Here is a 14479-nt window from a genome sequence, read left to right as displayed (position 1 = left end):
GCTGCACCCTGTGACCTCACAGAAACGACAGCTGATGCTGATCCACTGGGAGAAGGTTTACCGAAACTAACATGTCCGTCAGCTTCTTCTTCCCACTTGCCTCTCCACTTGCCACCGAGTACAATCCCAATTCATCGCCCTTCTCTGAGATGACCTTTATCCGAAACGTTAAAGATAAGTCATCGCTGCCCAATGCTTAGCATTTGCAGAGAATCTTCCACCAAGCATGCCATCGCACCAACACTGGCTTCCTCGAGAAGCACAGCATCAGTCTTTTGAGCCTAAACCTCTGGAATCTCCAATTCCGGATGACCGAGTATCATCATGTGCAGAATGCACAGGCCACGATGTGTGGGAGAGAGGAAGCTTCGACGAGAGAGCGAGAGAGAGAGAGAGAGAGAGTGTGGATGCCTTGGGAAAAAGTCCAGCTTTTTTGACCCTGCGAGCTCGGTAAACACTTTGCATCCTCTCGGTGCGTGCCAATGAGATAAAGGAATGGATAAACGAGGACGGAGAGGATGCATCGGCTTCAGCTATGCTTCCTTCCGACAAAAATTCCACACTTTCGCAAGATGTGAAGACTCTCCCCACGTGCACTGCTGTGGCGAGACAGCAGCGTGGACTCTGGACATGGATCCACACATTTGTACTCCTCCGATGGAATGTAGAGGAGCACGGTCCCCATCTATTGATCGGATGACGAGAAAGGGAGGGCGCAGTTGATGGGTCCTCCATGGCGTCCACCAACCCTACATCTCTGCTCCGCCATCCACGGTGGTGGCAAGCACGGAGCCCCATTCTGCAGCTAAGAGGATGCCAGCCGCGTTTATGATCCGAAATGTCCCTTCTTGGATTACCGTTGCTCCAGTGCAACCCACCATGAGCAGATCTGATACAGGTCCGAATCACTCACATTTCCATGAAAAAACACTTGAATCACTTGGAAGGATCCCCTGCTGCAAGTAGCAGGCAGCCACTGCAGGCTGTCAATCTCATTTCAAGGACCGAGGACAGTGGCTCGTCCGTGACTATGGTGGTCAGCACTTGGGGAGACCAATGAAGAGCTGTCCTGTTCCAAGTAAATGCAAATGATTAAACAATTGCTATCAGGCACGTTAATCCCTGCGTGAAAGCCATGGATTTTTTTTGAGGTTGCATATATTGGTGACAGACAAGCACGGAGGTTGTGGGGGATATTGCGTGCATCGACATGGATCATTGTCCCACGCCCTCTGCAGACATGGACCGTGGTCTCTGACTCTCTGCAACACGCAGAATAAGACATGGACAGTGTACAGTGTTGTTGAGCTACTGCTCTACGTATCTCCTAGATGTAATCTGTCCTACACTGTTTGTACTAGCTTCAGACAAGAGCATATGATATATATATATATCTATATGTCAGTGTCTGGAATCACTAGTTACTTCTACCAGTAGGCATTGACTGCTTTAGAGCAGTTGGAATGCTACGATGGCACGAAGAAGCTTTCATGATTTTGCTTTTGAATGTTTGAAGATTGAAGCAGATGGAATCGAAGATTCGGCAAGATTTTGGTGGAGAGAGAGAGAGAGAGAGAGAAAAGAAAGGAATAAGCTCAGCATCTCTTTCGGCCATCAGACTAGTCTGTCTTCGTTTCCCACGTAGAGCTCTGTTTTTGAGGTCTCACGTCCGTATTGCTCGCCACGAACCTCTCTCATGCACGGAACTCGTACAGCATCCTTGATTAAGCCAAACACTACAACTGCGATCCTTCCATGATCGGATCGAATATCTTCACTAGGCTTCAAGCTGTGTAGCTTTCGAGGATGTCGTCCGATCGGCTTCACGTTACATGATGACCGGGACGTCTCACGAGGAATTCATCAAGCCTGCTTGCCGATCGCAGAGACATGTGAAGTTGAACGATGAGTGTCTTGTTGAAGGGTCACTGTCTTTGGTGACACTGTGACCACATGCAAATCGAACCGTAATCAATCGACTGCTGGTGTCAAAAGAATGAAGAAAGCTAAGCAACTTGATGCGAAAGAGAGAAGTCAGATCCTCTGTAGATGTTCGTGTATGGATCTACTGCAATCATGAACACGATCGATAGGAGATGGTGGATAATAGCAGTGTCAATGATGGACCCCCAGCATGATCTCTCTGGATTCAGAAAGTCGACATCTTTCTTGCCACAAACAATTCATCGCGCATGTGCATTGTCTCTGCTGCTCATCTCCCAATTATTCTCTCCTCCGGATTAATTCAAGCAATCGAATCATGCACATCATCGTTCCACTGTGGCTCTTCTTCTTGGCTCTGCCGCAGAGCAGACATTTTTACCGACCCATGCAGCAACAGGGGATCGACTCCTCGCATGCTGAATCGAGATGTTCATTGCTCCTGAGGCAAAAGATCTCAGTTCCGGCTTTAACAAGCCTCTGCTTCATACGACATACGTGCACTCCAAAGCTACTGCTGCTTCTGCCCTCTAAATCCTTTGAACGATTCCACTTGGGACATCCAATTCCGAGGTGGATATGGAAATCCTCTTCTATCAGGGCAAGGAACCGAAGACGTCTTGCGCCGGATAAGCTGATCCCGTCGCGGTGCCCGCCCGAAATAATGACACGTGGATTCCGGCGGCGGCGGCGCTTGGGTGATACGCCCAGGCGAACGGTGCCGATGTGGACGGCGACTGGTGCCGGCCTGGCGCTCGCGCGTCACAGGGGTCCGCGTGTCGGGGAGATGTCCGGATCTGGACGCGACCTCAGGGGCCCGCGGTGTCGCCCCTGGTGCAGCCTCGGCCGTCCGTTGAGCGGGCCCAGCTGTTATCTGACGATGGGGCTTCGCCTATAAATTGCCCACGCAGTGGCCACACCGCTCTCCATCTCGGTCTTGCATTCCTTCCCATAGAACGATCTCGGGCTTCCTCCCTCCTCGTCCCCCCCCCACTGCGGTTTGCGACACTGTGAAGAAGACTGAAATGGCCGTGGAGACCGTGGTGCCTTCTGCGCGCGCGAACGCGGCCAACGAGAAGGACGCCGAGAAACTGAGGTTCATCGAGGAGATGACCGCGAACGCGGACGCGGTGCAGGAGAGGGTGCTGGCCGAGATCCTGACGCGCAACGCCGACACGGAGTACCTACGGAGGTACGGACTCGGCCGGGCCACCGAACGGTCCACCTTCAAGGCCAAGATTCCCGTGGTCACCTACGAGGACCTGCAACCGGAGATCCAGAGGATAGCCAACGGCGACCGCTCGGCCATCCTCTCCGCCCATCCCATCTCTGAGCTCCTCACCAGGTACATTAAAGCTTAGCTTAATAAGGTGCTTGTTGTGTGCATGTAAGATTGGGATCTCATTCGGCTTTAATGTGAAGCTCCGGAACGTCGGCTGGCGAGAGGAAGTTGATGCCCACGATCAAAGAAGAGCTCGATCGCAGGCAGCTCCTTATCAGCCTTCTGATGCCAGTGATGAACCTGTGAGTATTTGAGCTTTTTCATCTTTGTCATCTCCTTTTAGAATGAATTGAGGTACTGATATGTTAGATTTGATCGTCTAATCGTAATGGCTTCTCGCCAATGGAACAGTTACGTGGCAGGGCTGGACAAGGGGAAGGGGCTCTACTTCCTCTTCGTGAAATCGGAGACCAAGACCCCCGGAGGGCTGACGGCACGGCCGGTGCTGACGAGCTACTACAAGAGCGAGCACTTCCAGAGCCGCCCCTACGACCCCTATAATGTGTTCACCAGCCCGACGGCCGCCATCCTCTGCGCCGACGCGTTCCAGAGCATGTACGCGCAGATGCTCTGCGGCCTCCTCCAGCGCATCGACGTGCTCCGCGTGGGCACCGTCTTCGCCTCCGGCCTCCTCCGCGCCATCCGCTTCCTCCAGCTCCACTGGCAGGAGCTCTGCAATGACATCGCGGCCGGGGCGCTCACCCCCAAGGTGACCGACCCCTCCATCCGCGGCGCCGTCGCTGAGCTCCTCAAGCCGGACACGGAGCTCGCCCGGTTCGTCGCCGCCGAGTGCTCCAAGGGTGACTGGGCCGCGATCATCACCAGGATCTGGCCCAACACCAAGTACCTGGACGTGATCGTGACGGGCGCCATGGCGCAGTACATCCCCACTCTGGAGTACTACAGCGGTGGGCTCCCCATGGCGTGCACCATGTACGCGTCGTCGGAGTGTTTCTTCGGCCTCAACCTCAAGCCCATGTGCGACCCCTCCGAAGTCTCCTACACCATCATGCCCAACATGGCCTACTTCGAGTTCCTGCCGCACGGCGGCGACGGGGTGGACAAGTCTCAGCTGGTGGACCTGGCGGACGTGGAGGTGGGGAAGGAGTACGAGCTGGTGATCACCACCTACGCCGGGCTGAACCGATACCGGGTGGGCGACGTCCTGCGCGTGACCGGGTTCCACAACGCGGCGCCGCAGTTCCGGTTCGTCCGCCGGAAGAACGTGCTGCTGAGCATCGAGTCGGACAAGACGGACGAGGCAGAGCTGCAGAAGGCGGTGGAGAGCGCGTCGGCGCTGCTCCGGCCGTACAACGCGAGCGTGGTGGAGTACACTAGCCACGCCGACACGAAGGCCATCCCGGGGCACTACGTCATCTACTGGGAGCTGCTGGCGAAGGACGCGTCGCCATCGGCGACGGAGGCGGTGACCCGGGACGGGGTGATGGAGCGGTGCTGCCTGGCGATGGAGGAGGCGCTGAACTCGGTGTACCGGCAGAGCCGGGTGGCGGACGGCTCCATCGGCCCGCTGGAGATACGGGTGGTGCGGGGGGGCACCTTCGAGGAACTGATGGACTACGCTATCTCCAGGGGGGCGTCCATCAACCAGTACAAGGTGCCGCGCTGCGTCAGCCTCCCGCCAATCCTTGAACTGCTCGACTCCCGCGTCGTCTCCGCTCACTTCAGCCCCGCCCCGCCCAAGTGGACCGCTCACCGCCCGGCGAACCAGTGAGACCCAGCGGGGCCCGCGTGTCGACCAACCTTCCCTGTCGTCTGGCTTCGTTGGTCAACCCGATGGAGACGCCTATTTCTTCCCGATAACCCAAAAAGAAAATAAATAATAAAAAAAGGTCAATGTTTGACCGTCTCTTAGTTGTGCTCGGTTAAATAAGAAACATTGAAGTTATTGTCCCAACGAAGATTATTTTTAGTAGGCTTGCGATAATGTGTTTATATATATATATATATATATATATATATATATATATATATATATATGTATGTATAATTATAAATCATATAAGATAATGATATTGAATTAATCTTGACGAGTCATAGGTTGACGAGTGGTTTCATCGATTCGCGATCTCAAAAGTGTCTATAAGAGATATTTATGATTTGTTTTTTTAGAATATTCATTGAGTCAGTCTATTTTTCAAGCGATATATGATTAAATATACTAAAAGTGTGTCATGGATTCAGACCCCCTCATGCATCTGATTCTGACGAGACATCATTTGTATGAATACATGAGAATTGGTTGTTCTAACAAGTCTCTCTATGATTTTGTCCTTTCATGGATCTCCTTGCCTTTTTTATTTTAATCTCATTATGAATAGACACAAATTTTATTATATAAATTCAAATAATCAATCTCAGTTAAAATAATCAAATAGGTCTTTTGTAAGTGGTGCAATTGAAAATTTGGAAAATCTAAAATGACATAGGTCAATCATAAATTTTGTTGAATTATATCAAACATAGAGTTCAATGAATTAGAGCAATAGTATGAGATGAGAACTAAGGGAATCTTCTTAGTATAGGAGGAAAGTAAGTGTTACTATTTATAGAGATTTCTTTGCAAATATATATAATATTTTAAATCATCACTATACACATCTCAATTAGTTGGCTTTATCAAATGAAATCACTTATATATAGTTGAAACTAATCTCACCCTCCGACTATAAACTATTAACCTTTTGATCAGTAAACTTTCAAACTATAGTATACCTTATTAACCACATACTTACTCTAATCCTACAACATCAGTCATCATTTGAAAAGTTATTTTATAAAATCACAAGTCTTTATAAACTTAAAGTATTTAGTTATTTATATGATCATTAATTACACCTCTATGCTTCACATAAATTAATACCAAAATTTAAGCCTTACATCTTCATTAGGTATTCTTTTAAATATAATACTTTTAGATACTATAATTCTCAAACTCAAAAAATCTTTATATCATGTCATGTTATTTTTTTTTAGTCTATCTTTTCATTTTAAAATTTTGCTCCTTCGATAAGGTGAGTCACTATAATAACCATCTATCATTAGGTTCATATGAGTATACTTCAAACCCCCTCAAGTGCATATTTTACCACATCAATAAATAATTCTCCTTTAAACCCATACTCTCTTATTACTCTAGTTCAACTGTATCTCATTGCCTTTGCAACTTCTCTATCTACCTCTCCACTAACTAATTTTGTAATGCCCTCGACACTACAAATAATGCCTTTGTCCTCTTTCTTGACCAAGTGACACTGAAATGTATCACATATCACTAACTCTTCACCAATTCTCATACTTTCAATACAACTCAATAATACCATTGAGATTGTATATCACATGACAACACACTCCAAAAATAATATTTTTAAACAATATCAATTTTTTTTATCTCCATACTAACATAAGCTCTCCACCTAAGTTTACCAAACCCACAACCATCACCCAAGCCAAAAAATCTCTACACTAGCATAAAGTCGTAAGTGAAGAATATAATGCTCTATTTCATAATATCACATAGAGCCTTATATCATCTCACCTCATAGAAAATGTCATAAGGTGTAAGTGGATCTTTCGAATTAAGTAAAATTCAGATGGATCCATTGCTAGATACAAAGCATATCTAATAGCCAAAGAGTTTCACCAACGACTAGATTTCACAGAGACCTTCAATCTGGTTATTAAATCGATGCATAATTCAACCTACAAGTAAATATTGACAATACTTTCTTATAGGAAACCTTAACTAAAGATATATTTATATAATAACCCCTTGGCTTTATCCACCATTAGTATCCAAATCATATCTATAAACTATGAAAAACTATTTATAGACTTCGCCAAAGAGATTGGCATATTGAACTTGACTCTTTTTTATGTTAATTGTTAACTCCAAGTCTAACACCTTTTTATTACTTTGATAACAAGAGTGATGTATTATATCTATTTATCTATGTGAATGATATTATTACAATAATTTTATGAAGATCAAATAATTTCTTAAGTAATTAGCAAATCGATTCTCCATCAAAGATATAGGAACCTTAACCTATTTTTGGAGTAAAAACAATATATATAAAAAAATATCTTTTGGATATTTTATATATATAAAAAAGTATATTCAACATCTATTTTCAAAGACTAACATATAGAATACCAAAAAAGTTGTCACCCCACTCACAATTGAGTCACTCAAATTATATGATAGCAACGATATCAATTAATACTTGGTTCCTTACGGTTGTTATCTCTCACATGTCCAAATATTTTATTTGTAATCAACAAATTATCACAATTCATGCATCGACCCTCCATCGTGCATTGATATGCATTAAAACGTATTATACAATATCTTAAAGGGACTCTCAATCATGGATTTTTTCTTTGTAAACACTTATTGTTTCATCTTCGTACATTAATCGATATTGATTGGGTATCGATATTGATTGGGTAAGCAACATTGATAATAAAATATCTACATCGTTCTATGTTGTCTTTATTGGAGCAATCTAATCGTTTGAAATTCTAAGAAATAAAACATAATAGTAAGATCTACCACTAAAGTTGAATAAGGAGTCATCGCTACTATCACTATAGAACTTAATTAGGTTACCAATCTACCACACGAACTTGACATCGTCTCCCAATCCACTTCTATAATATGCTATGATAATGTTGGTGCCACCTATTTATGTGCCAAGTTGTTAGACATCAACTATATATTTCTTACATTCATACTTTTGACCACAAACTCCCTTACAAAGTCACTCATTCTTAAGATATTTTAATTACATCAATCTAAAACTACCATCATTAATAAAAGTTCAATCTTGTAGGGCATAATAGAAGATCATAATATAAATAAATATGGAATGACAACTTTGTATTGAGAAGTTCAATAACAGATTTCCTTCTTAAATCCAGATCAATCGTATTGAGAAGTGCACATGTAGCAAATTTTAACATCCCTCCAAATATTAAAATGTATATTTAAGTATATTTAAGTTTATGAAGCATATAAAAATATAAAATACTTCTAACAGTATTATTATTATTATTATTATTATTATAAAATTTTAAAGAATATTTATATAAATTAAATGAAGATTAACTATTGTGATGACATCTTGTGGGCAAGTTCATCTGATAAAAGGTTTGAGTTTCTTGATGGCCCCAAACCAACAATGGATTTGTTTTGGGCCTAACTACTGTCCATGTTCATCTTGTGGGGAAGAACTACTACTGCTTCGATCATTAGTTTGGCCCAACATCCTTTTTTTTTTTTGTTTTTGTGAACATGGAATAGGCAAAATAAACAAACTTGGTGTGATTATTTATAAGATCAACATTCATCTAAAACCACATATATGAATCAATTGACTATTCTTCTTAGATCATAAGGATATATGAATGGTGCCGAAGGGAATCAGAAATATTAGATATATGTACTGATAGTTTTTTTTTCTCTTAAAAACTGGATTCGGTAAGATTTTTTTCCTTTTAATAATTTATCTAATATGCATGAATAGACATAAAAGTCATGATAATTTAAATCTATATTTGTTGAGATATCATAATGATTAACATATTATTACACATTTGATAGTGTTGGTGAACTGATGTGTTGTGGTCGATGAGTTAACACGACTTGGTCCACGGGTCGATGTCGGAAGCTCACAATCGGTTGGAAGAAGTGCTGAAGCCGACTTGTATTGGGAAGGTCGGGATGCTGACGCCGTTTGAGGAAAGGCATCTCTTGGTCGGGACGCTGACACCATCTTCCAGGAAGGCGTCTCTTGGTCGAGGTGGCTGCTCCTCCGGGGGTGGCTGAGCTCCTACACAGAAGGCCCTTGTCGGGAGGTTCTCGACTTTGGCCCATCGTAGATTAAGTTAGTAGTTGCCTCTTTTCCTCCTCTTTTTTTTCTTCCCCTGGCCATATGCCGGTTATGAGCTTTTATACTATTGCGCGAGGATCGGTTGTATGTTGATTTGGTGCGATGACCGATCCCCGAGTGGCGAGGTGGTACCTTCGTGCGATCATCGTCCGGAATACATAGAATGACACCATGCAGCACCATCCCAAGCTTTCCGAGACAGGACTTGCCGAGAGATACCTTGGTACGGATTTTGACTCGGCGCGAGGAAGTACCCCTCGTACCGACTTGGCAGAGGTGTGATGCGGTGTGGGTTGTGACGTGGTTGGAGTCCAAAATATATCGATAGTTCTCAAATTCAAATTCACATAGAAGAAAACACTTACACAACCTCTCACTGATCATTTTGATTTGAATGATTTACGAGATTGATACAACCTTTTCAACCTTTCTTTTAAACCATCTCATGTTTGAATGGATTTTAATGTCCTCTGTTACTTCCAACTTGGGTAATGAATCCATTGCCATTGGGCTCTTTTTGGTCTCTGTTTCAGTTGCCTGCTTGGTGTCTATATAGATATCTGGGCCAAAGACGATACAGAGAACTCGAAGAGAACGAAGAGTATGTTGAGAGAGAGAGAGAGAGAGAGAGAGAGAGAGAGAGAGAGAGAGAGAGAGGATGAATTTGATCTGCCTTTTCTTCTCCTTGAACTACACATTGCAATAGATAATGCATTCTTTTCTGCTGAAGCGGTAGGTGTGATCAATGATCCAAGTACTTTTTGTTTCATGATCTTCCTTAGTCGTGGCGACAGTAGGCGAACTGTAGAGACTCTCCACCACCTTAATGCCATGAAAGCTAGCGCTGAGCTCGATCAAAGAGCAGCAGGGAAAGAACTTGGTCTCCATCACGAGCCCGCATCTCTCCTGATCGCTTCCTTTTGCTTTACGCCAAGTTTCCTCTGCCTTTGCTTTCAGGCGGAATCCGGACGGAAGCAGACAAGTAGAAAGAGGAAAGTGACAGGCCAAAGTGTGCTCACTCTCTCTCTCTCTCTCTCTCTCGATGAGGGGGGGCATGTGCATGTGCCTCAAAAGAGCAAAGCCATGGTCGTCGGCACTGCACGACCACTTCTTCATGGGTCCTCAGGGAAGACTTCCTCCCTTTCTTGACTTATCTGCCATGTTTGAGTTGAAAAGGCAAGCTGATGGATTCCAAGAACAAAAGCTTGCTTCAAAATATGGGCCTCATGCAAGACTTGTCTTTCCATTCTTCTTCTTATCACTCCATCTGCTACACTTCATTTAGAAAAAGGCATTCCAATGGATTCCACTCACCCAATTCTGCTCCAAAATATTTTCAGTGCATAAACACACACACACACACTCTCTCTCTCTCTCTCTGGATTCCACTCACCCAAGTCTGCTCCAAAATATTTTCAGTGCATAAACACACACACACACACACACTCTCTCTCTCTCTCTCTCTCTCTTTAATGAGACCAACATTGCATTTCATAAAATTTTCCTTCAGCAATGAATGAAACTTTTCAGCCACTGCTTCTCCCTTAATGCAGCTGATACTAAACTGTTGCATCTCTGGAAGAAGAAGAAGAAGAAGAAGAAATAATTCTTCTTTTTATTCAACTGGCCTGACAAATTATTGATTGGCTTCATAGCAAACTCAGCAAGCTTATCTTCCTCTTTTTGTTTTAATTATTAGTACTTTTCCTGCCCAAAGAAAAAGGACTTGTTGGAGAACAGCTACAAACAAGTTGTATGAAGCAGCAGTAAAGTCCACATCCAGAATCTTATCCATATGCCCATGAATCTTTTCTGTGCTCCCACCATCTTCTGTTCTAAGCTCCCCTTCATTCAAATGTGACTGAGAGGGACTTAAAAGCATTGCTTTCATGGACAAAGATTGATTGATGTTGTCATTTGTGATAAATATTATTTAGTTGAGATATTACCATCTTGTTATTATTGTACTTACATATAAATTGTATCATTTATATCAGTTTTAGTACCTAATGCTAATGACATGTTCACATGATATATGCATGCAGCATAGAATATATAACCCTAAAACCCTAGAAATGTTCTTAGCCCCAAAACAAAGTACAGCAACGGACAAGTCGAGACATGGGGGCGGGATTGGGTTCCAAATTACATGGCCCAAATTTGCTCACATAAACGTGCGTCACGCATGTACGGTTCGACCAAGGGGCCGCGGTCGACTTGGACCGGATTGCGCTCCTTTCGAGGTTTCCGGTTCTCGATCTCGGATCGCATCGGACCAAGCGAGCGACCCGCAGATCGATGGCGCACGGAGCCGAGCCGCCGTAGCGGTCGCGGCACGTGGTTGTCCAGCCCGGACCCGGTTCGATGAATTAAATCATTTCTCGGGTCGAAGAACTAATAATCCATCGGCTTAAATGGTAGCTTTTTTGGGTGTCTTAGTCAGCCAGTTGGGGGCAGTGGCATTGACTGAAATATTTATTAATTGTGTTCGAATTAGACATAAAATAAGAAAATAGATATCTGAATCGGATTTATAATACGTCGAAAGATCCAATGATTCGAGATGTAACCTAACTCTTACTTGGTCTGATTATTGTATTTGATGTATAGCAATTTAACACTTCTTATTGTTTGTTCCTCCCAACATATAAGCACATCTTTCACAACACCTCTCTCTCTCTCTCTCTCTCTCTCTCTCTCTCTCTCTCTCTCTAAAAGAGAAATATCGCTTTCAATAATGTAGGAAAGAAATAAATCTTAAAGAAGGTGGAAACATAAGCCGCGATCAACGCCGAGACACCGCATCTCGTTGATCGTGTGCATATATATATATATATATATATATATATATATATATATATATGTTATTTAAAAAAAATAAGTTTTTTTTCCTCCAAAGCATTCTTTAATTTCTAAATGATAATATTATTGTTAGCCTTTGCCCTATGGCCACATCATTGTCATCTCCACCCTTGTTGTCTGATACCTATATGATCGTCTTTGTCTTATCATCCTTTTCCTTATCTATCATTATGATATTTGGTATTTTCATCAATTTAGCTAAGCTATCGGATCTCAGCATTATGGACTTCCCATCAAGTTAGTAGTCATGTCTTTATCATTGTGGCAAAAGCAAACTCGTTATCAACAACAAGCCTATAAATAGGAGAGGGAATGCTAATGCATTCAAGCTAAAGTTTTCTCTACTTCAATAAAGCTTCTTATATTCTATTGTTCTTATCTTCTATTATTTTTATCATGGTATCAGAGCTGCTTGCCTAGAGCAAGCTCTCTTCTCTCTTCTCACTGTCGACTTATCATTGTTGCTTCTCCATCTCTGACGGCAAAAGAAAAAGCTTTTTACCATTGCTTTTCCATCGTCAGCCCATCGGTGTGACAAATCTTTCCTCTTCGGCGAACGGCAATTGTCTTCTCCACTGCCACTCTGCGCCAACGTCCGTTCCCTTCATCTGCGGCGTCTCTAGTGCTGTGCTCACCAGCATTCCCCACCTTTCTTCCTCGCTGTAGCTACCTCCTACCTCTTTTGCTGCAGCTTCCTTTGTATTCTCCACTGCCACTCTGCGCCAACGTCCGTTCCCTTCATCTGCGACGTCTCTAGTGTTGTGCTCACCAGCATTCCCCACCTTTTCTTCCTCGCTATAGTTACCTCCTACCTCTTTTGCTGCAGCTTCCTCCTCTGCTGCACCTCTACTGCAGCTTCCTCCTCTACTGCACCTTCCTCCTATGTTGCAGTTTCCTCCTTTGTTGTAGTAGCATCACTGCAACATTACTGTAGATTTCTCCTCTGCCATCATCGCAGCCGTCGCAGCCGCAACCACCGCCGTCGTAATCGCAGCCGTCGTCATCGCAATCGTAGCCGCTGCCATCATAGCCGCAGCCATCATCGTCAAAACTATAGCAACAACAATAGCAGCAGCAATATGCTCTTGCCCTACTCATGAAGCCTCTCGCTTGTAAACCATATTTTGCATCGATCCAAGATTGGTATCCTTGTCAGGAGCACCATCTTGCGGGGGCATGATAGAAGATAAGATTTCCCCAACTATAATTCTATTGAGGAAAATCCTCCCCCCTAATCCCTATAAATTGGAGAGGGACATGCTAATGCATTCAAGCTAAAGTTTCTTTACTTCAATAAAGCTTCTTATATTCTATTGTTCTTATCTTCTCTTATTTCTATTAAGGGAGACGAAGTGGACGATATAGGGCTTGTTGACATAGAGAAGCGAGGAAGGGAGGTGAGGGCAATGATGATCGTGACAATGGAGTGAAAGAGATCAATTGATGAAGAAAAAGAAAATATTGAGTCACGATAGTGCTAAAAATAGTCAAACACAACATATTCTCTGTTGAGTCAATTCAAACATAGACTTAGGTGTTAAGTTAAATTTTGGTTGTCCAGTGAGATGTTCATTTGGAGTCAATCGAGTTCCTTCATCCACACTAGTCTCAGGTCAATTTCGATTGATATCGCACTCGTTCGACTTTGATGATGTTGAACTCTATAAAACTACATTGAGGATGCCTATGATAATATCCCTTCGCTGCTTAAGTTAACTTAGGATCGAAAGGTTCAGCTTATGCTTTAAATAGTATTACGAGAAGGAATGTGCTTAAGGAGTCACGATTTTGCCATATCGAATATGGGTTATAGTAATATCCAATCAATTCGACATATGCCAAGGTGTTGATCATATACCAACCATATAGTACTTAAATATTTCGATTGCAACTATTTCTTTTCCTACTTTTAACTATTTATCCTCTAAATAATATTTTTTAGTAATTTAAATACTACCAATACTTAAAAATACTTATCAACCTAACATGTACTTGTCCTTAGCTCATAAATTCCTCAAAGTGAGATCCTCTCACGAGCCATCACAAATAAGTCTGAGCTCAGGTTGGATTAACACGGTCAAAGCTCGGACCACAAAGACATTAATGCTCTCAAAATTTAAAGCACGCCCCACGTATTCATAATCCCTCGGTACCTCCTTGTTCTCTTGCTGTTGGTGATCTTAGAGCTCCACGGTCGTCTGATGTTAAATTGACGGTGACGATCCGTCGTCACCGTCCCGATGATTAGACTTTGTTGTTATTACTTCACCGCCCTAATTAATATATTAATGGACGGAATCTCACACCGGTCACGTGCCGCGTCCTTTTCGACCCCCCTCCGCCGTCTCCTTTCCGTCACCCTTCGGTCAAAGTCCACAACGAACCTTCTACTAACGGCGCCGTCAACTGAGGCGCCGCACATGCGCTGCTCCCCGCTTAAGGGCGCCACGCGTCAGCCGGCGCGTCCTGGGATAACTACGCT

General features: G+C 43.6%; 1 protein-coding gene across 1 annotated transcript; it reads left to right on the top strand.

Moving 5' to 3' along the window:
- Window positions 1-2869: 2869 nt before the first annotated feature.
- LOC103992899 (indole-3-acetic acid-amido synthetase GH3.8) lies at window positions 2870-5138 on the top strand. The gene is made up of 3 exons (XM_009412798.3): window positions 2870-3286; window positions 3364-3465; window positions 3575-5138. Exons 1-3 carry the CDS (start codon window positions 2967-2969, stop codon window positions 4953-4955), a joined length of 1803 nt encoding a protein of 600 aa, XP_009411073.2. The 5' UTR covers window positions 2870-2966; the 3' UTR covers window positions 4956-5138.
- Window positions 5139-14479: the final 9341 nt, after the last annotated feature.

Source organism: Musa acuminata, chromosome BXJ2-7 (genome assembly GCF_036884655.1).
Source record: "Musa acuminata AAA Group cultivar baxijiao chromosome BXJ2-7, Cavendish_Baxijiao_AAA, whole genome shotgun sequence".
Taxonomy (NCBI): Eukaryota; Viridiplantae; Streptophyta; class Magnoliopsida; order Zingiberales; family Musaceae; genus Musa; species Musa acuminata.
This window is presented reverse-complemented; position numbering and strand designations above follow the sequence as displayed.

Coding starts and splice junctions, on each gene's coding strand:
- LOC103992899 (XM_009412798.3), top strand. CDS start 2,967: ATGGCCGTGGAGACCGTGGTGCCTTCTGCGCGCGCGAACGCGGCCAAC. Junction 3,287..3,363: donor ATCTCTGAGCTCCTCACCAG/GTACATTAAAGC, acceptor TTTAATGTGAAG/CTCCGGAACGTCGGCTGGCG. Junction 3,466..3,574: donor CTGATGCCAGTGATGAACCT/GTGAGTATTTGA, acceptor CCAATGGAACAG/TTACGTGGCAGGGCTGGACA.